Source organism: Pezoporus flaviventris, unplaced genomic scaffold (assembly GCF_033815535.1).
Source record: "Pezoporus flaviventris isolate CSIRO_AGI_PZ_B2104156 unplaced genomic scaffold, CSIRO_AGI_Pfla_v1 ptg000029l, whole genome shotgun sequence".
NCBI lineage: Eukaryota > Metazoa > Chordata > Aves > Psittaciformes > Psittacidae > Pezoporus > Pezoporus flaviventris.
The window spans coordinates 13,473,406-13,495,172 of record NW_026892577.1 but is presented as its reverse complement, the minus strand read 5'-3'; the positions used below and the strand labels follow the sequence as shown (position 1 = coordinate 13,495,172).

General features: G+C 34.5%; 1 protein-coding gene and 1 long non-coding RNA gene across 7 annotated transcripts in view; both read left to right on the top strand.

Annotated features, from left to right (window-relative positions):
• LOC133272236 (uncharacterized) overlaps window positions 1–21,767 on the top strand; it is a 346,583-nt gene that overhangs the window by 282,829 nt on the left and 41,987 nt on the right. The gene's annotated exons all lie outside the window — the stretch shown is intronic.
• Window positions 1–21,767, top strand: part of IDE (insulin degrading enzyme) — an 80,524-nt gene that overhangs the window by 41,103 nt on the left and 17,654 nt on the right. For 5 of the 6 annotated variants that reach the window (XM_061459134.1, XM_061459131.1, XM_061459132.1 and 2 more), the window contains exons 12-18: window positions 4,486–4,588; window positions 5,558–5,680; window positions 8,079–8,161; window positions 12,267–12,411; window positions 15,138–15,248; window positions 17,281–17,401; window positions 19,700–19,791. In XM_061459134.1, coding sequence (XP_061315118.1) covers window positions 4,486–4,588; window positions 5,558–5,680; window positions 8,079–8,161; window positions 12,267–12,411; window positions 15,138–15,248; window positions 17,281–17,401; window positions 19,700–19,791 — 778 coding nt within the window. Of the gene's footprint in view, window positions 1–4,485; window positions 4,589–5,557; window positions 5,681–8,078; window positions 8,162–12,266; window positions 12,412–12,957; window positions 13,103–15,137; window positions 15,249–17,280; window positions 17,402–19,699; window positions 19,792–21,767 lie in introns of all 6 variants that reach the window. The other variant, XM_061459129.1, reaches the window with a different exon arrangement.

Below are 21,767 nucleotides of genomic sequence, written 5' to 3'. Positions count from 1 at the left end.
TTGAAAGTATGGAAAAATATACTTATTCCCAGATGGTAGCAAGTATCCATATGTGCTTCTATTTGACCGAGCCATAACAGGAAGTTTTGATATTATTCTCCCCCATCCCACCCCCAAACACTACTTGTTGCATTTAGTGGCTTAATTTCCCTGAGAGAGAAACCTTTTTAAGATGTATCATTTTTACTCGTTCAAACTGTGCTGGGTTTTGCCAACCATCTGTGAAGACAAGGGAATGGACTTGGCATGTGTTGCAGTCTTAGCTGAAAAATGTAATTTCCAATAGTTCCCCCCCCCCCATCTGCAGAATAAATGCTCTTATTAAAATTTAAGAAGCTAGTGACTCATCAAATTAAGCAACCAAGGAATATTTTCCCCTGGGTAGTAAATGGACTTTTTTCCTCTCTTGGTATCTGAAGTGTATCACTAGTACTATCCTAGAAGGAAGAAAAATAAAATGAATGCCAGAAACATTGATACAGAAATTTCTGAAGGCTGGAATTTCACAGATAATGAGCAAACAGTTAATGCAGCTGCTGATGCTCATCTCTGATGCTAAGCATGTTACAATTTTGGAATGTATATATTTATTTTTAATTGCATTGTATCTGAGTAAAGATGTTGAAAATCACAATTTGTTCACATTTTTCCACCCCCATAAACTGTTGTGTTTGTAGAGACTTAGTTTGATTGAACTCTAAGAAATAATTTGTGCTTCTGAAGGATGATTGGAATGCTAAACCCCAGCAACATCTCTCTGCATGTAGTTTCCCCTCTTACTCTATTTCCTAATAACAGTTGTGTGGACCTGGCTTCATACAGCCTATATTGCCTCGCATCAGTTTTACTGATCATTTTGGTGGAAGTTATAAATAAAGCTAGGCTTTTGTTGGTTCTGTCTCGATCATTTTATTCATTTGAATAGATATGTGTAATTTTTTCACTTGTTTGACAATAGCATGTTTTGGAAGACAAAGTTTAAGTTAGTTAAAATCAGCAATTGTTCCTTCTTAAGTATAATTTAATTTTTTTGCAACAAATTTGCTTTGTCATGTCTGTTACTAGTATCACAACTACTGTGGTCTCAAAGCCTATTACTTCTTCACCCTTTGAAGCTAGAGTTTTGTTACGTAAATGTAGACTATAATAGTTGATTATCTTTCCTGGAAGTACATTGATTTTAAAGCACAGGTTATCTTCCCAAATAACACCCTTCTGTGGATCTGTGACTTGTAGCTTCGTTTTAGATTTCAGGAAGATATTAAATAAATAAATAAATAGGCTCTAGTAAACAGGTATCACATCACAGAAATTGTGTTTCTTTTTTGAAAACTGACCGTAACTGAGGGCTGAAACAGTTTGCATGTACAAGAATATACACATAGAAATAAATTGCATTTATAGTTCCAGCTGTATTCTGTGTTCATGAATGGCTCAGAAGTCAAACTGCATTGGTTGAATTTAAATATGTTTTAAGCAGATCATCATAATTTGCCTGATTGCCTGTCTTACTTTTCCAGTGCATTTCAATTCTGTCTTAAACCATATGGATATTCATAGTGCTGCACAGCACAGAAATGAAAAGCAGAAGCAACATTACGTAACTGGGAATTTTAAATATGCATCACAATACATTTAAGTAACTGCATAACATTGTATTTCTACCTGTGGTGCTTCTTTTCCCCTCTTCTTTTCTTGTCCTGGTGTTCATTGCTGTTGGTGCTTGTATCTTGTTTTAGGTTGTAAGTCTCAGGCAGAATGAATGTCTTGTAGTCTGTTTCATGTTGCTGTGAGTATGTTTCCAGGAGTTCTAAATGTAAGTTACCATTCCAGTGGTGATTTTAAGTTTAGAACGGGCAGGAGGATCTCTTGAAGCAAACTGCTTGAAGAATTGCTGTTTTCCACAATTTCATTTTGTATATGTTGAGCAGATAGAATTATTTTTAGCTATTTAATTTTGATATGCTCCTGTAGCAACTGTTTGGGTGCTTGGATTGTCAATACTGCTTGAGCATTGGTGAATTGGAGAGGGTAGAAGGAGGGATATCCAATAACAGAAAATAACAGACATTTGTATATTATACTATAAAACACCTTTCTCTTGCTCTCAGACTGCGTGATTATTGGAATTTCATCAGGATAATAATTTTGTTTAAGACATCTTTTTTTTTCTTCTTTTTCCATTTTTTCTATTTTATTTTTTATTTAATGCTTGAAAAGGCCTGATAGTTTGCACTGAAATTCTAATAATTTTATGTTTTTTTATAGTCTCTTAGCAACTTCATCTGTACATGATAAAGCTTTTGCTCATCAACTGTCTTGAGTTAAAATGCAAAACATAATAGAATACTGCTATGACTCATTTTAATGCAAACAACAGTCTGTAATAGATTTTACCTTGTTGACCAAGCTAGTGTCTGCTGTGTTGCAAGAATAAATATTCTTTAGCATTAAAGTGCTCAGTTCTTTGTTGAATATTTATTTAGTGTTGTTTCTTCTATATAAAAAATTAAATAGATGTAACAGGCAAACAGGCATGAAACCATTTTATAAGGAGTCACAATAAAAATGTTAACCATTTCTATTGCCATTTGCAATGAGAGATGAAATAATGTATCTCTTCAAGATTACTCTTCTCATGCTGGTTTGAATATTGCATAACTTTTGCAGTGGAGCGGGGGTTGTTTTGTGCATGCATGTGTGTGTTCATGCTACGCATGGTTCTTTCAAGGCTGAGAAGTAAAAATTTCTTCCACAACCCCGAGGAAGTCTGCATCCCTCAACCATGAGATTTGATTGCTCCTCTTTAGTGTGTATGATTTAAAATACTGTCTCAAAGTGTGGTCAAATCCTGCTTCAATTTTTAAATCATGCTTGAGAATGTATCTTTACAGTCCGATGTGACTGAGATGCACTTGTAATTTGTTTAAATGCATCTAATGCTAGCAGTTCACCCCACTGTTCTCCTGCTATTTGAAATACAATGCACAGATCAAATTATTAATAATTTGAAAATATTCATAATAGGACAATCTAGAACCGAGTATAGCAGAATCCTGTTTTTTTTTCAGCATTCTTGGATCATTTAGTCATTTATGTGTAAACATTAGAGGAAAAAGGAGGGATAAGGACATCAGCATCTAAAATATTAATAGTCCACTTATTTAATTTTGGTGTTTTTAAAATATATTCAAAAACTCATCCCAAGGACATTCTCCAGTAAAGTATTTGTAAAGTAAAAGACTATAGTTTGAGGCACGTCCATATGGCTGTTTTGATTAAAGCCCCACTTTGCCATGCACATTAGAAATACAAAACAGAATGTTCCTGGCCTGAAGATATTGTATTAAAAAAGAAAAATTGCATATATTTTGATGTTTCAATGTGCATTTTAGCCATCTGCACAAGATTTGACAGAGTTCATTGCTGTGCTATTCAGCATCCAGGGATTGTTAAATACATGCAGGAGGTAATAGTGCTACCTTTTTTGACCATTTCAAAATTCTTGTAAACATCTATTTACTCGTAGAGCTAGCTACTTATTTCCATTGAATACTCTTTCATCTTGTTGGGTGTTAAAACTAATTAAAGGAGTTTTCTTGATACCTATTATGAAGACTACTGAAAAAATACTGTGACGTTTGTAACTTTCTTTATTCTGGATTTCCTCTTATTTAGCTGTATTCTTTAGTTCCAGGAGCATCTTGACGATGCTTTTAGTTATATGGTTTAGTTTTAGGCAGTCCTGCAAGAAGCAGGGAATTGAACTTGGATGATCCTTATGGGTCCTTTCCAACTTAAGATATTCTGTGATTCTATGACTGAGGTTTCTAATTGGTTATAGTTCTGTTGTATTGACTGTAAAAGATGTTAATCTTCCTGCTTTTCTTGCCTTCTCCTCAAAAAGCCCCAAATCAACAACAACAAAAATAAGGGGTGGGGGTGGAGGGGGTGGGAAAGAAACGGGTATTAATCTGAAATGACCATGTATACAAAATGAAGAAACTTTTACTATCAGATTATGAATGCGAGAGTGAAACTGCAATAACATCATCTAAAACACTAGGTCTGGAATAAAATTTCTGTAGTTAGTATTTTCACATACCTCAGTGCTGGTATAGGTTGTATGAAAAATGTAGTCACTTCAGTAATTTCATAGAAGATCTCAAGTGTGGCTTTCTGTGTTTTCTGGAACAATGACAAAATCTAAAAAATCGAAATTGAGTGCAACAATGATTGCATGTAACTTTAGGTTGTACCACATTAGAAAATCGGTAAAATTAAATGATGCCAATAATCTGATTTCGTGGTTAGCCTTATTCTGTAGTTCAATATATGTATGCTTGCTGTCCAGATACACTCTGTAATTGTTCAGGGACCATTTCCAGAAATCAGTGCTTTCTGGTGATGGAACAGTGTGAATAATTTCTCACAATCTTTTCTCAGACACATTCATGCCAAAGTGCTTTGTCTCTTTGTTTTCAGAGTTGCAATAGTTTCCAAGTCTTTTGAAGGAAAAACTGATCGAACAGAAGACTGGTATGGAACACAGTACAAGCAAGAAGCAATTTCTGATGAAGTTATTAAGGCATGTTAAAACTTACAATATATCCTAATCTCTGCAAGCAAAAGACAGTGGTAAATTCTCTGTCAGATTTTCCATTTAATTGAAGGAAGAACTTAAATTTGCTGCTGCACATAGCATTAAAATTGTACAATGAGACTGTTGAATATTATGAGAAGATTTTATTTTAGTCTTCAGATTTCAAATATTTATTACACCAGACAGATACATTTTAATGGTTAAGTGAAGGGAATGTTATGCCATTTTTACTGCAACAGATCCAAAATATGCAATGTCTCCTTAAAAATGTAAGCATTAACTTCTCAAAGTTGAAGTCTTTATTAAATGGTAATGAACTAATCTGTTCTTAAGAAAGGAATCTTTTTACAAGTGCTATATGTAACTGTTTCTGAAACTGGTATTTGCAATTTAGAAAATGAGTATATTTTACCAATTACATGAGCTTCTAAAAATCAAAACTACAGCAAAGGAGATAGACAAATACTTATCGAAATTTGTTATTGATCTATTCTTCTAAGAAGAGATGGCTTAGAGTTAAACTGGACCTGCTGAGCATGCTTTGAAAGACATTGCACAGGAACACTTCATTTCCTTTAGTTTATCCTTACCTGTGTTCCTGAGTAGAATTCTTGCTTATGTATTTAGTTTAATACCTTCCTATAGAGTTCACAGTAGCAGAAAAGGTAAGACATTGAGCTTCCACTCTACTGTAAACTTTTCAAAATTAGTTTTTATCTTTTTGTCTTCCTCCTTGGAGCACTTCATGCTGCTCATAGCCTACTCCAACTTGTTTTGCCAGATACTTCTCTCTTTCCCTATTATCTTCATTTCCCTATTATCTTAATGGTATTTTACACATAAGCTAGTGGAACACATTTTTAAAACTTTTGTTACAGTATAAGAGAAATAAGTCTATAACCATTGATTAAGCAGACATTCTCCTTAGCCTCCTTATTTCTCCTGTTTGTGTAGAAATGGCAAAATGCTGACCTGAATGGGAAATTCAAGCTTCCAATGAAGAACGAATTCATTCCTACTAACTTTGAGATTTTGCCATTGGAAAAAGATGCGACACAGTACCCTGCCCTTGTAAAGGTAAGCCATTTCCGTGTGCTAGCTAAACTTCTGGGAAGTTCATAGTTAATTCCTGTGTGTTATTTTAAATACAGATCTGTCATATTCTAAAGTATAATAACAAAAGTGTACAAAATTTAAAGATATTGCTAGAAAGACAGTAGAAAGTTCATTCTTGCTGAACTCTGGATTATGACTGGGTTCCCACAAAAAAGAATCTACAAACAGCTTGAACTCTTTTTTCCCTTTTGAAAGTGTGTTAAGAGTTGATAGAAATAGTATTAAAGCTGTTTACTCAGCAGAAGGGTGACTGCTACTCATATTTTTTTGAGCTGTGTTCAGTAAATCAAGGGTGTAGACAAGGCTATTCTTTTGTAACTGTGTATGGGTAAAGCTTGTGATTGCATGGAAAAAAGGAGAGAGATAAAAGCATGTAAATAAACATCATTCTCCAGTCTTCTGGCAGCACCATTTAATGATCTCAGTGCATTTAGCAAATCTCAGTTTTCCAAGTACCTAAAATTTACTAAAAAGTATTGTTCACTGCTAAAGCATCGTTATCTTTGGTAATGCTCATCTCTGTTCTAGGCCTAGTGGAAGACAAATAGGAAGAGTCTTCTGCACTTACATTGAATACTCAATTCAGGAATACTTTTTGCACACTAGATTAATATGTCTACTTCAGTGCAAAGACATCCATCAGAAAAACATACTTGTTTGCACAGGGCATTTTAGATACGTACTTCAAGCAGTATTATTAACATAGGAGGACTTTGAGCAGGTTTATATTCATCCTGAACTGAAATTGTAAACCTCAGCAGGGACACATATTACAGCTCTAGTAAGTAACACTAATTGGTTTACTACAGAAACTTGATGGTCTTTCAGTGTCTGTAGCAACTAGGCAATTGATCCACACAAAAGCTATGCTTTAATGCATCACTGATTTAGAAATGTATTTGGTTTTAGTTTTGCCTTTCCCCCTAAAATATGTTTTCTGAGGGAAAATATTTTTAATCTTTTGTACTTGATGAAATAGACATTACCTGTTTTGCCTGTATCTCATTTATTTTCTCTCCATCTGTATGCCTGTGCCATTTTTCTTTTTGTGGGCCCCGGCATTTGTCCACAGCAAAACATTGCAAGAACTAAGTTAACAAAGATTACCTATACAAAAAAAACCAAACCAAAACAATTTTTTCTGCATTTTATATGTCTGCATGAGCTTACTGTGGACTGGACCAGTGTTGTGGAGAAAGGGACAAACCAGAACATAAGTACACGAACAGAATGGCCATTTTCACTGGCAGCATGTTACTGTGTCACCTCTGTTGTAATGGCACATCTTCCTCTGAAAAACCCTTGGGAAAGAGGGCAATGAAGATACAGGCTTTGGCTTGAGGGCCAGTATGCTATGGACTGCAGCTAGCAGTCTCCAGCTACCGGGCTGGGTCTCCAGTACTACACACAGCCTCTACTGTTTATCACACTGTCCCTGGTGTAAGGTGTATTCTAAACTGCATAGTAGCAATTTAACAGAAGAAAAATTTTGTTGTCTTGGAGAGAAGCTGTAAAAAGGCTTTTTAGTATGAGTCAAATGTTGTGTAAAGGAAGGTGTGCTGTAAGAGAAAGAATTATTTCTTTTATGTAAAGAGGAGGAAGAGAATACCATGCGCCACACCAGATCCCTGAAAAGCAAAGAACCTCTGCTCAAAAACATGAGAAAGAGATATAATTTTACAGCTAAAAGTTCTCTCTTCTGATCTATAGCAATTCAAAGAAAAGATGTTGGGATAAAGTTAACTAGAGTTGGAACAGAGAAAGAGTATCTATTTCACAGTTTTCATAGGAGAAAAAGCAATATGGGAGGTTGTTTGGAATCCTTCTCATACTAGGAGATTATTCTAGAAAAATTTGGTGACAGTTCTTTGAACTCATTTTCAACTGGTTTTAATACTTTTTCTAAATGTGTCATGTTTGCAATGTTACTTTAAAACAACGTACAGTGCATTAATATTTTTTACTAAAAGCATTACATGTGCAATTATATTCTTAGTCTGAAAATGTAACTATATGCTGATGTAGTGCTGCATAATGGCACATCTTTTAATGTTAGCTTTAGCGGGGTGTTTTGTGCAGCTAACTATTATTTGTCTTTGATCACTCCTGCTCTAGAAAAGTAGTTCCCATTTTGATCATAAGCTCATTCACAGTGCTGCAGCTATTTAATTGCTTGTTAAAGGTGATCTATGGTGAGAAGAGAGTCTCCATAAGGATAGACAGGTATGCACACAGTCACAAGGTTGTGGATGTAAGGAGACAATACTAAACTGAGTTTTGAAGCGGTGGAGACTTTTTAAATGGCATTAACATATTACAGTTAAAAGGTGACTTAACAAAACCTCTTTTCTTGACACAGGACACTGCTATGAGCAAACTGTGGTTCAAGCAAGATGACAAATTTTTTTTGCCAAAAGCTTGTCTCAACTTTGAATTTTTCAGGTATGCAGTGTTAAGTATATTGCAGAAATTGCTCTCCAGAAATTTCTTGTTTGTTGGAATGTGCACTTCTATGGCAAAAACTTTCTTGTGTGTTTTGAGGCTTTAAAACCTTTGTCCTGGGAATCTGCAGTAAGGTACAGATAGCAGGAAGACTCATGTAAGTTATGCAGTAGTTGAGTGGCAAGCAGTTTGAAGTGCTCCATCTACGTTAACAGGAAAAAATAATCTAAAAATGTTTTGAAAACAGGTTTCTTCTATGTTTTATTTGCTGTACTTAAGATATGCCTGCCAATAATACCTACTGTATATTGCAAAACACCTCTTTAAAAGTGGGTATTATTTTAAATTAATAATTAAATTGCGACCATTTTTAGATAGTGTTTTCTTTATAAAATGGTATTCTGATAATAATATTAGGTTAAAGTTCTGTTTTAATTTGCATAATGCAAGCCAGTATAAAATCCTAAGTGCTTAAAATTGTGGGGTTTTATTTAACTGACACCAACAACTGATTATTTTTATTTTACAAGAACATTGTCTGTATAATCAATGCATGTGCAATTCTCACCTCAGGATGCATGATAAAGTGCTGTAATGTTAATTCTGGTCTTGCATTATTTTAATCACAGGAAAATTATCTGTTTTTTTTTAAGTGAGCATGACAATGATGTAACTTCATAATGTACATTGAGTCCTTCTTTTGAGTGACAACTTGAAATTTTTCCTGGAAGAATTTTGGATGGAGGTTTTTTTAATAGTGTTGGATCTTGGTATTGATGTTGGTACTAGCTGGGGAAAATAGGTTGCCTGGGCATTTCTTCTTTTTGCTTTTTAAAACCACAGGGCAAACATTACAATTGTTACAGCTTTGACATGTCAGGAAGTAGAAGATTGAAATCTCTTATTCAGAAACAACAACTGCAATATTTTGTATGCATCTGGTGGCTTTCCCTTGTACTATGTTTGGCCAAAATAGGATTTTATTGATGGATACTGAGTTTGTCATACAGTTACGTGTTTTGCTTTGGTTTTTTAATCAATTCCAGATTAACTGTGTGTGATACAATCTCGATACCAGTTTGTGAATGATTAAAAGATAATAATTGATTTTATATAGAACTCACGAAAGTATAATAACTCTGTGCACATATGGATGATGTCATGGAATGGGTTGGAAGGGACTATTAAATGTCATGTAGTTCAACCCTCCTGCAGTGAGCAGGGACATCTTGAACTAGTTATGTGGTGATAATCTTTCCCAGTTAAATCTGTACATTCATCTCAGTGAGCCCTTTTAAAAAGCCAGAAGTACTTGAGCTTTGCCAGCTAATCTGATGGAATGATTTGCCTGTTTCCTCCTAGGGATAGTTGCAGGGGGAATGCTGGCTTTTTTTCTTGGGATTGGGTGTGAGGGTTCTTCCCTTTTATTTTAAAAGACGACAGTTAATTGTATATGAACAGATGTGAAGAGACGTTGACAATATTGGGTACCTCATCTCCAAAAGAAGTTGTAAGCAGGTTTGTCTAGTTTTGATATTTAAAAAAAATTCTTATTGAATCTCTCTCTCTTTCAAGATGGGTCATGCTGATGTTTATTGGAGGAAATAGTGAAATGTTCAGTGTTTAGTCAAGAGACTTGATGAAATTACCCATAACTCTTGTGGCTGAGTGAATAAGTTAAAAAAGCCCTCTTAATAACATGAGTTTTCATAAAAAGTTTTAGCCTCAATTCTAGATCGGAATGTGATGACTGTGCTGCTTTGATTACAAGAATTTGTTCACATTACAGACCACTTTCAAAGACAGAAAAAAACAGGAGGATTTCTTCTGCCTGTAGCCCTGATCATCACAAATCATTAGAAGAATTCCTAACCCAGAAGTTATAGCAGCAACTACTGTGTTGATAAATTAAGAGGAAGTTGATAAGGGTGGTTTCTCCCTCAAACATACAAATCCAGTAGGAACAATCTGGGTCTGCGAACCTTCTGGAGTCCCCTTGTTCCAAACCTGAAAATTCTTACATGGCACATGTATTAAAGAAACCCCACAGTAAAAACCTCTGACACAGGATTTATCATGCAGCCTAAAGGATGATGATTAAGCTTTTGCTTTTGTATGAATTATGACTTCAGAACTCAACACATACTATTTTTTAAAAGGAAGCAAAACAACATGATGTGTTTTTTTTGAAAATCATCTAAAGGTGGTTATAAACGCTGAACTTGAAGTTTCCCAAGGTTTAGTGAGATGGGTGTTAAGGATAAAATGCTAATTATTTTTAACTGGATACTTGTTACCCTCCAGTCTAAGAAATATTTCAACCAACTTGAGTTACGAGTTGTTCATAAGGTAACCCAGGATCAAGACTTCAGTGTTGATTTCAACTATGTCACTTCTAGCTCTGTTTGAAAGGGGAAGAAGCTAGACTTCTAAGATTTTTTTCAAATACACTGTCAGTGATCAAGTTGTTTTGCTTCTTCAAATCTAGTGAAAAAAAAGGAAGACTAGAAACAAGCGTTTATTTACAAAGCTGCCAGTAATAGAATGCAGCTCCCAGAACAGTGTTATCATAATTGTTTTCTGTTATTTTTTACTTGAGGATTAATGGTGTAGTAGTCTTCAAAACTCCCTGTTGGCATTTGCCAGATAATGAGTATAGAGAACTTATAACCAATACAAATACAGTAATCATTCAAACTGATTAAGTCTCTGTTCTAGTATCAAAGTGGAAAAGAATATAATGAGTTTGGAGGAAGGTTTATGATAACATAGGATTGACCTACATCTTGCTTTGAATTCAGTCTTAATTAAAAAATTCAGTATTAATTGGATTTGCATCACTGGGCATATTGAAGTCGCTCAGTTTTGGGAAATTCTCATTGTAGAGAGAAATGCAAATAGAACAGTCCGACCCCAGCCTAATTATCCCAGTGATAATAAAAAAGCATATCCTTGGCTAAGATTTCAGACTATAGCAGGCTCTACTTGTCTAATAGATTTTATTTTTTTTTTAATCTCTTCCCATGCTTCCTTTCCTATCTAGAAGGAAGGAGAAGTCAAGGCCTAGGAACCTTCTTAAAAATACCTTTTTTAATGTTACCAGTGTGTGTGTTGTGGCAATGTGATCTTTGTTCTACTACATTAATGTTGGTATACACTATGAAGTACCATCCTGTGTAGGCATAAACATATATATTGACGTGTCTCTGAATATGACCATTGCTGCTGCTTAGGGAAAATAAATGAAAATGGTGTGGGTTTGAATTGTAAGCCGTATCGTGACAGGAAATTGTTTTAGATGCTGCTGATTATTTCTGTAAAATTGATACTGACTTCACATCATTTCAGGAACTTCAGGGAATAAATCCTCAGTCATAGGACAGATAACTTGTCTTGACTTTGCAAATCTTAAAAACACACAGATACTTAACAATTAGTGCAGTTGAAACACAGTTTGAGTCTGAATTGCATTCCTCTTTGAGAAATTTGTGACCTTGTTGTATGTGATCAGATGCTTCTAATGCAAACCTAGAGCTTGGATAGTCGTTTGCATTGAAAAGATAACACAAAAATTACGGTGATATGGTAATGGATAGGCCAGACGTCTTTCCTGTGCTGAACTTAGCATCTGCTGCTTATTTTTCAAATTACAAATTGCTAATCTTTTAATTTTTAGAATAGACACTACATTGTTTTCTGATTAAATTAGTAAAAAGAAGTATTAATTAAATTAATGGTCAGCATGTGGGCTTTCATTTCAGTCTATTAAATTATATTGGTTATTCAGGTTGTGTTTAGTTTATATTATTCCTGGTGAATTCTGACTATTCAGCAAAGTAAATATAAGGTGTCTTGATTTAGAAGGACAAATTAAGAGAATATCTCTGGAATCTTCACTATATTTAGGCCTTGCTTAAACCATAAGCAAGCTAAATAATTATTTTCAGGTATGTTCATTCTTGGCTTCAAAATAGGAATCCTTCATAATGGGATCCATCACCATACTCACAGAGAATACTGCTTCCTTCAGGTCAAACTTAAAAGGCCAAAAGAAACTGAAAAATCATTTTAAACTGCATATTTTACTTTCAACATTTTCTTCCAGCCCATTTGCTTACGTGGATCCCTTGCATTGTAACATGGCCTATTTGTACCTTGAGCTACTCAAAGACTCCCTCAACGAGTATGCATATGCAGCAGAACTAGCTGGCTTGAACTATGATCTCCAAAATACCATCTATGGGATGTATGTAAGTACCCAAATCAAGGAAGAGCTTAGAGCCTTAAAACTACTTCCACTCATCAACATTTTTATATTGATTTGATGGAAGGACTTTCATTTAAAAAATGGATCTAAGGCTGTTACTCATTTTGATCTTGATTATTAACCATCCTTTCTTTAATTTGAATTTTAAGTTGAATTTTGTTCAGAGTCTTCCAACAGTCTTTCCATTCATATTAAACAATTTTTTTTTATTTTTATATCATTCATGAAATTAATTAGTTGTAAAATTTGTTCCTCCATTAAAAAAAAAAACAAGAGAAAGAAAAAAGCAACCTTAATCCAAGCTTACATATTTATTTCAGTTTGTCAGATAGCTACTAAAAAGTTTCTGACTGATGGGGTAGAAGATCCCCTTTTCATGCTATTAAATCAATGGTATGCTTCAACTTCCCTTTTCAAGAACTACTGATCATGAGGCTGCATATACATACTCTTCAGTCATATTTCTTCATCCATTACTTTGTCACTGCTTGAGGTATCAAAGCATTTCTTTTGTTTTTCTTTTTGTTAGTCGCTACATTTATGCTGATCCTCTCCATTGCAACATGACATACCTGTTTATCAGGTTATTGAAGGATGATTTAAAAGAGTATACATATGCAGCACGCCTCTCAGGTTTGATCTATGGCATTGCATCAGGAATGAATGCAATACTTGTAAGTAAGAAAAAAATGCAGGAGGAAATGAAACAGCTTGGGAGTTGTTGAGCTTGGAGAAAACATTTGACTTCTGCATTTCCAAATGAGATAGTTAATGCTTTTTTTTCCCCTTGCATATCTCATGAATTAAAGGCAAAGCAAAACTGTATTTTAATCAGTAGTGAGTGACCTGTTTAGATTGCAGTGTCTTGTAAGCATTGTGTGCAGTGCAGTTGTTGCATTCTGGTTCACATTTTTACTTACTTGCATGGTAATCTTGAGAGTATTGTTGCTGATTTTTCTATGTAATTAACCTTTGTTGAATGAATCTCAACTTTAGAGATTTCGTTATAATTTCCTAATTCTGGTGTAGTGAGTTATGGAAATGGATTGTGCATGTGTTTATTAGAATGCAGTGCTGGATATTTATGGCTTTTCTGTAGTGATATGTTTTATAATTTGTTTTAAAGAGCTGGCAGTACTTGCTTGATAACAATTTATCATAAATATTTCTTACTCAGCTTCCTATGAGATTCATGGTAGATTTTAATAGTCTCTCTTGAAGTTCTGTTAAAAGCTTATATTAACCATCATTTTGTACCGAAATGTGTTTTGAAATTTCTTGTAGAACCGTTACTTTCCAAAGTATCTTAGTAAGAGAACATAATGCATATTGTCTATGTTTTCTATATGAGAGTGAGTGCTGCAGTTTCTGGGTTTTTCTAATCCAGTGCAAATCTCATTTTCTGGTAGCATTCACTTAACTTACTGCAAACATAGTTATCTATTCTTAGTTTCAAAGCTTGCTGGTGTTTCCATGGTCAGAGTTAATTCCTTTTAAAAAAAAAGGAGGGGGGGGAGTGTGTGGGTAGTTTTCTTAATTTTTAGTCAGAGTCTATAAAGTTATTTCAAATATAAGGTTTTTATAGGGTCTTTATATTCTTCCACAGTAAATTTTCACGCATTAAAATCAGTTTACTCTGTTTTGATGTCTGAGAACTCCTAATATTCTTTTCTATATTGTGAGAAGTTTTATAGCTAATAGGTGTAACTATACAATGTCGATACTTAAAGGAAGGACAGATGTCACACTGGAAACAATCACCCGTGATGTTTTTTGAACAGTTTGGGTTCTTATGCTGATTTAGGATATCAGCCTTTGTTATAAATCCATTTATGATGGCTTTTGTTTCTTTCAAATTTGTGGTTCAGGTATGTTTCAGCAGCCATAGAAGAAAAAGATTCTTTCCACTGGAAAGCAGGAATTCCCCTGAATGTTGGTTTGTGTCCTAAAATTTAGTTTTACCCTTAATAATTAAACTGCAGAAGTCCAATTTAATTCCTTTTTCCAGAGATATTGACCTGATCATACACATTTTCTTTTGAAAGTGTACACGAAATCAGTCATTAAAAAAAAAAAAACAAAACACTAAAGCACAACATAGAAACTTAAAAATTACTGTATGATTACATCAAGCTACGGAAACTTCATCTAGTGAAAAAAGTCATTAGAAGATATTTCAGCCCACCACCATCCTGGTTATGAATTGTCTCGCTGTTGACAGTACCCCTTTTTTGCAATACTGCTTACTTTCACTTACAGAAAATTTTTTTTTGAGCAACAAGATAAACATAAACCAAGGTAAAAAGTAAATTGGAGAGAATATTTAAGAAGGCTGTTAATCTAGATTTCATTACCAAGAGAAGAACCCTAGTGTAAAACCATTTCAGTATTTCAAATGTACAGTTTACTGACTAGATTTAATACTTGTAGTCATTCAAAGTCTGTATTCTGAGTACAGTTTGCTTACATCAGTGTGAAATTACATTAATTCTTTGCTTTCATAACCCCTGGGAAAGTATGCAGTATTCTGTTGTGAGTTATTTTTTGATGGGTAAACGGATTTTATTTTCAGTATGAATTAATGTTGAATAGTGGTGAATTCAGACTAAGTGTTGAAGAGTGTATTGTTCCTTGAATTATACAAGGCTTGGTAATTTTTTTATTTTTCTATCTTCCACATTTAAAGTAAATTATGCACTTTTTCCATAGCTTTCTGTAAAAGGTTATAATGACAAGCAACATATCTTGCTCAAGAAGATCATTGAGAAAATGGCTACTTTTGAGATCGATGAAAAACGATTTGAGATTATCAAGGAAGCGGTAAGCTACGTGAGAAACTTGCATTTTGGAGTAATTTAAAATTGAGTGCATTGTCTTGAAATGAAATCTGATTATCTATAGGAACAGAGAGTGAAATTGTTCCTCAGTGGGACAGCAGAATTTTCTTTATTTCGTCTTTTTTTGTGGCCCCGAGTTCCCTGGAGTGTTTATATTATATTCTTTGGTTAAATATAAATGGCCCTGGAATGTTCTGTAAGTCAGTCTTTCTAAGGATTGATCAAGGGATTGCAGCTTGCTTTGATAGTTGTAGGAATCTAAAAAGGGGGACAGGAGTGGAAGTCTTAACTTTATATCCTGTTTTACATTTTGGAAAGGCCTCAGTGGGATCTAGCAATAGAAGGGTGAAATGGATGAAAGGGGAAAGGAAATGTTGAGAAGATTTGCAACATTTCTTCTTCACAGATAGGAAGAGGAGCTTTGCTCCTGGGCCAAAATCTTTCTGTGCAGAAGTAACCCCAGCTGGCTAAATACATGCTGACTTCTTAAGCCTCACTTCCTAAATTTAATGACTGATCTAAATATATGGAATGTACATTAGATTAATTGGATTTATTTATTTTTTTTCTCCTGAAGTAAATTATGAACAATTATTAAGCCAAACAAAATACATAATTGTTCTGGTCCTTTATTGAGAGCACAACAGAGGCTGGACAAAGGAAATTAAGAAATTGGATATTGGCACTCATAGCAATGAGTTTTTTGGGGGGGTATAAGTGAGGGCACAAGGGTTAGACTGATGTTAGGGAACAGGCTGACTTTTGTCCCAGAAAGCTTGCAAATAGTCTGCAGTAGATGAGAGAGTGAGGGCTACAGGGAATATCACTCCACGCTTTCTATAACCTTACTTAATCCTCTGCTGCTGGTGACTTTTGAACAGGTGACTGGTCTAGACAGATGCTAGGGCCATCTTTAGTTCGCTAGTATTCAGTAGGAAAATCTGAGCAGGTGGACATCAAACACAAGGTAGATTTATTGTGACAGAACTTTATTTAGGGCTCTGTGTACCTGACATACACTAATTGTTTGGAAAGTTTTATCTGGGTGTGACAAACGTCAAGGTAAAAAACCCCAACCCACAGGTCTCTGAATGACTCATTTTGGATTATTCTCTTTTAGTTTAAGATGTTTCCCTGTTGTCTTTATGGTTTGCAAGAACTTAGTATTACGCATGTTTTGTAATTTTACAGACTTCTGTTGCATAGGCCTTTTGTGTACGTAAAATACTGGCAAAATACAAAAAAGTCAAATAGGATGGGGAGACTGCAGTTTCTCCCCTCATGTCTATACCTAACTGATAAGGGAGATACCAGCTTCTGTTTGGAACAGATAAAAGATTGCATATTGTGAGAAAAAGCATGCTTGCTGTTTCTCACTCACGTGCCCTGAAATAAGTTACTCTTCTCCTGTACTGGAAGTGATTCCAACTTGACAAAACTATTAGTTTGTACTTTCCAGTTCCTCTGGTAGAGGAAAAAGATTTTGCTTATTTTGTAAAGGTGCAGCTGGACTACAAAGGAATTTCTTTGGAGAAACTCACTGATTCTTCTCTTGTACTTGCTTTATCCAGGCAAAGAATGCAGAGAATTTCCCAGGTTCTCGTGTATTTTTCTAACCGAGTTAGCACAGTGAAGCAACTAGGAGAAAAACACATTTTCTGTTAGCGATATTTCCCCATCCCTGGACAGTTGTCACAGAATGCGTATTTCCTGGGTAGAGCAACTTGATCTAGAGATTTATTTAGGTCATTAATTCCAGTCGTTAATTTTATTGAGAAGTTTGATTTCATGCTCATTCAACTATCTTAATGGTTACTTCTTAATCTGTAGGCTTAAGAGGCCCACATTATTACTAAGGTAATTAAACAATTTTTTAACAGGTCTAACAAGCAAGAGAATGTTCTTAACATTTGAAATATATTGGTTCAATGGTACATTAATCTGTTGAGTACAAGGTTAATATTTTATGTTTAGAAATGGAGTTCTATAACTGGAACTTCATTATTTTGTTTTAGTACATGAGATCACTGAACAACTTCAGAGCTGAGCAGCCTCACCAGCATGCAATGTATTATCTCCGACTCCTGATGACAGAAGTTGCTTGGACCAAAGATGAATTAAAAGAAGCTCTAGATGGTAATGTTCTGCCAGTTTTAAACTTTTTCTTTTTTTTTTTTTGTTTTGTTTTGGTTTGGTTTTTTTTTCACTTTTTTCCTTATGGAAAATATCTCTTTACTAAACCACTGAAGGTACCTATTTTCAACTTTGCCCGTTATTCAAATGAAGTCCCTGCAGTGTCAGACCTGAGCTGATGCAGGTGGATGTCCATTCCTTTGCATTTTTCTTCCAGTTTCTATGTAGTAGTAGTTCAGGTAAAGGCCTTAAGTGGCTAAACTTGCAGGTAAAACTTGAAGCAAATCTTGCATGGCTTTATGGCTATGAGCCTGGGTATGGCAAATCCAGTGCTGAACCAATGCTGCTAAAATAATTTTCTGGGTATGATGAATCCAGTGCTTAACCAACACCGCTAAAATCATTTGGCTTTAGTTGACATCTTGCAGAGCATTGAATATTCCTGCATTGTACTTCCCAATGTGCACACTATTTTGTTTTTTCCATTATCAGGGAATCTTAACTCCTGTTTCTGTAGGTAATATATTTTATATACATTTTGTAGGCAATAACAATAGTTTTACAGTTCCAGAACATTGTGGCTCTTAACAAAGAGCAAGTGCCTTGCAGGAAGAAGAAATTTCAAATTAAGAGATTGTAATTTATTTTAGTATTATCTGAAGATTTCTTCCCTACCTCTGTCTGACTGTGTTATAACAAAAGGTAGTTACTGGGACAGTTTGCAAAATATCTTGTAATATCTTCTTAGAATACACTGAGACATTATTTTCAAGAAGAACACCTGTTTTTTGTATATATTTGAGGGGGTGGATTCAGAATGAATTGTTTGAAGTTGGAATGTTGAAAACTGCTTCATTAAGACGCACTCTACAGATGCCCTGACCCAGCTGCACAAGGGTGTGTGTTTTTTCTGCAGGATTGTTCCAGAGTAGAATTATAAATGCTTAGTTGTGTAGCTTCGTGAATTATTGCAGGTATCTCTGAGATTAGCAGTGGTGCTAATGCTGCCTGTGAAGTCAATGACAAAATTAACACTGATGTTCATGTCAGTGGGTTCAGCTTTATGTAGGTCATTGCTTTTTGAATGACTCCTGATTTTTGGTTCCATGTGTAAGTTGTATTTTATAAGGTTAATACTACTGTATTCAGCATAAGAATGGCTGAAAATTGAATGCTCTCGAGGAATGCTGTCTACTTAGCACTGCTGGAAATCTGCTTGAAATTCAGGGAGTTTATGCATGATTTTAATTTTTTTGTTTTCCTCTCTCACACTCAGTGTGACCATAATCTTTTGCACTATTAAAAAGCAGTTCCAGAGGTAAAAATTAAATTAGGATTATACAACAATGAAAAGTTGATTTGGAATCAGAGAAAAATGTGGAAATTAACTTTTTTACTGGTGGTCAGTTACCCCTCATAAGAGAGGGAAAGACTGATAAGCATGGTATTGGTTTTTCTAATACAGCTAACAAATCTTTTAGATATGTGTGTCCCCCACTGAATAACTGAGAGACCTCAAAATCTTAATTGCATTTGTCTTTTCAAAACTTCTGTGAAATACATGAGTATTTTTAGGTTTTATTTTAGTTGAGAAAGTGACAAAATGAGAAATTAATAGATTTGGTGATATAGTGTGGGTATTCTTGGTAGTGTCAGGGAATTAAGAATGGAGATGTTCACTTTGGGATGAACACCCCACCCATTCAGCCATTCTTTCCCTCCTATTCTGTCGATTCAGTATACTAAACTGTACTTTGCATTATATATGCAAACTACTTTGCTAAGACAAGCTAGCATAGAATATGTGTGTGTATTCTGGGATATATTGCAAAAATATTTTTCTTGTGTATTGTTTGTTACAAAGATACTATCAAAACACCATATTTGAGTTGAGGTTCTTTTTTCAGTCTAGATGGTTAAATGCACAGTGTGTTTCTTGAGCATTATAAACTACATGCTGCTTGTTTAGTTAATAGCTATGGCTTTATCTTGGAACACCACCTGAATGATTGCAGCTGTTTTCTCTGGAGAATGAATGTTTGTTCAGCATGATTAGAAAGGAAGCTTTTTTCTTCTTTTTGGAATCTGGGTCAGACTGCATGTGAATTCTAAGTGAAATAAACTATATGATGAGTGCTGCTATTTAGACCTGGGAACTTGCCAATGTTGCATTTTTAAGGAGATTCACTTTTTCATGATGATGAGTTTCTCCTCCTGTGCATTGCACAGTACCTAATGATGAATTAGGTGGTACTTAATGTAAAAATACATGTGATTTAACTGTCTAAATATCTATTCTAGATGTCACTCTTCCCCGCCTCAAGGCCTTTATAGCTCAACTGTTGTCACGGTTACACATTGAAGCACTTCTCCATGGCAATATAACAAAACAGGTTGGTGTGATACCTTCTTTAATAAAACAATTATTATTTAAAAGCAGCATAAAAAATGGAAGACTAGTTTAATCTCTTCAGATCTTAAAGCAGTTTTGCCAAAGGTGATTTCATAATTTGACTTCGTACATTTTTATCTTTATGGGAGTATCACGGTGTCACTTTTTCTACTTCAGATTTATTAGGCTAAGTGATGCCCTTGTATTGCTCTTGGAAATTTAATAAAAAACAACTTATGATCTAAATATTTTAAAATCTGTGTTGCATATCATTCCTGTGATGTGATCAAGCTGCTCAAGGAATGATATGCTGCAGATCCTGCTTTTGCATTTAAAAGCTTCAGGCTAACTAGCAATGATTTAAGAATTCAAGATCCTTCCAAATGAAGCTCTTTGCAGAAAGCTAGAGAGGACCGGCGGGCCATAAAAAAAAAGTGTCAGTTCTGTCGTTTGGGGAATAAAAATCAGAAAGCATTTGTTCTGTCTTCCATTAAAACAGTAACAGTTTGTATTTGCATAGGAAACATAACCAAATATTTGAATATTTGAACAATACAAAATGTAATACTTTTCTTGTACGTGTTTTCATTCTGTTTTGTTTTGTTTTTTTGTAGGGCTGGCATAGCATTATTTCTGTGTTATACCAGCTCTGTGATACTTTATTAGTGGATGTTCTAAACACTGCTAGTGACTGCTTAATGTATAGAGAAAAAAGTTAATTAGTAAGAAGGGGAAAAATAAAAAGACGAAGGAGCCAGTAACACTGGAAGCATAGTTTTCTTGTTCATCTTTCAATAATTTTTTAGTCTATTTTTCATTTGGAGAAATGTGAAAAATATGCTCACTTCATAACCTTCCGTATTTCTTACACATCTGTGTCTGGAAGTCATTTCCTTCTGAAGTGAAACTGAATGATCAGAGTTTATAGATTTCCATGCTGATGCAGTCATAGCACTGAGATGCATTCTTTAGTTTGGCATTATGGGTGACTATTGAAGAGTCCTACAGCCACAGAATTGGAAAAGTTGTACTGTTTTGCCCATAGCAATATAATGTTTAGAGATGATTTGCAAACCTCTCTGAATAGATGCAGGTAGGAAAGCTTCTGTCGTCAACACTGACAAATCTCGGAAATTTTAACCTGGATCTAAATTTTTTCCAACTAAAATTAAATAAAAATGTATATAATCTTATGACACTTTTCAATACTGAAAAATTTTTTAGCAAGTCTGTGATTTTTGAAAAATTAGACCTATCTAGCTGCTTAAAATTCCCATTTCTTCTGGAATTAATTTCATTTTGATATTTGCTTTTTTACTGTTTGTTTTATTTGTTTGCTGCAAGTGGATGAATAATAAACTAATCCTGTTCAGAACATCTGTCTGAACAGTCTTGTAAATATTTTGTTTTAATATAGTGACTTGATTGGAAGACTATGTAGTGGTATTTTTCTCTATCCCTTCAAACTGGCTTTTGTTAGACATCAGTCTTTTTGTCTTTGATGTTGGGTGTGGGTGTTTGAAGGGCTGTGTGTTTATTAAGTTTTCAGCACTTTCCATGCTTTTTATAAGATCACTTGTTTGTGGCAGCGCAGACTAAGAGATTCTGGCTTTCAGCCAAAACTGCTTTGTAGCAAGTTGCTGTAATTTCCAATATGTAGGCTACAAGAATACATAACCCTTAACAGGTAAAGCTTTTAAAATTAAGTCCCTGAATGAAACAAATGATTTTTTTCACTATTTATGATTTTTAAATTATTATTATTTTAATCCGTCAAATAAAAGAAAGTATCTGGGCAATGAGTCCTAATACTGCCAGCACATCAATGAAATGCATGTTTGAATTTAAATTTGTTTTCTTAAAATTCCACCTGCTGAGATGTATCGTAGGTATCTTGTTTTCAAACTTTGAAAGATGAGTTCATCAAAGTGGTAAAGTTAAAAATAGAAGGCCATTGAACTTTCAATTTCACAAGTG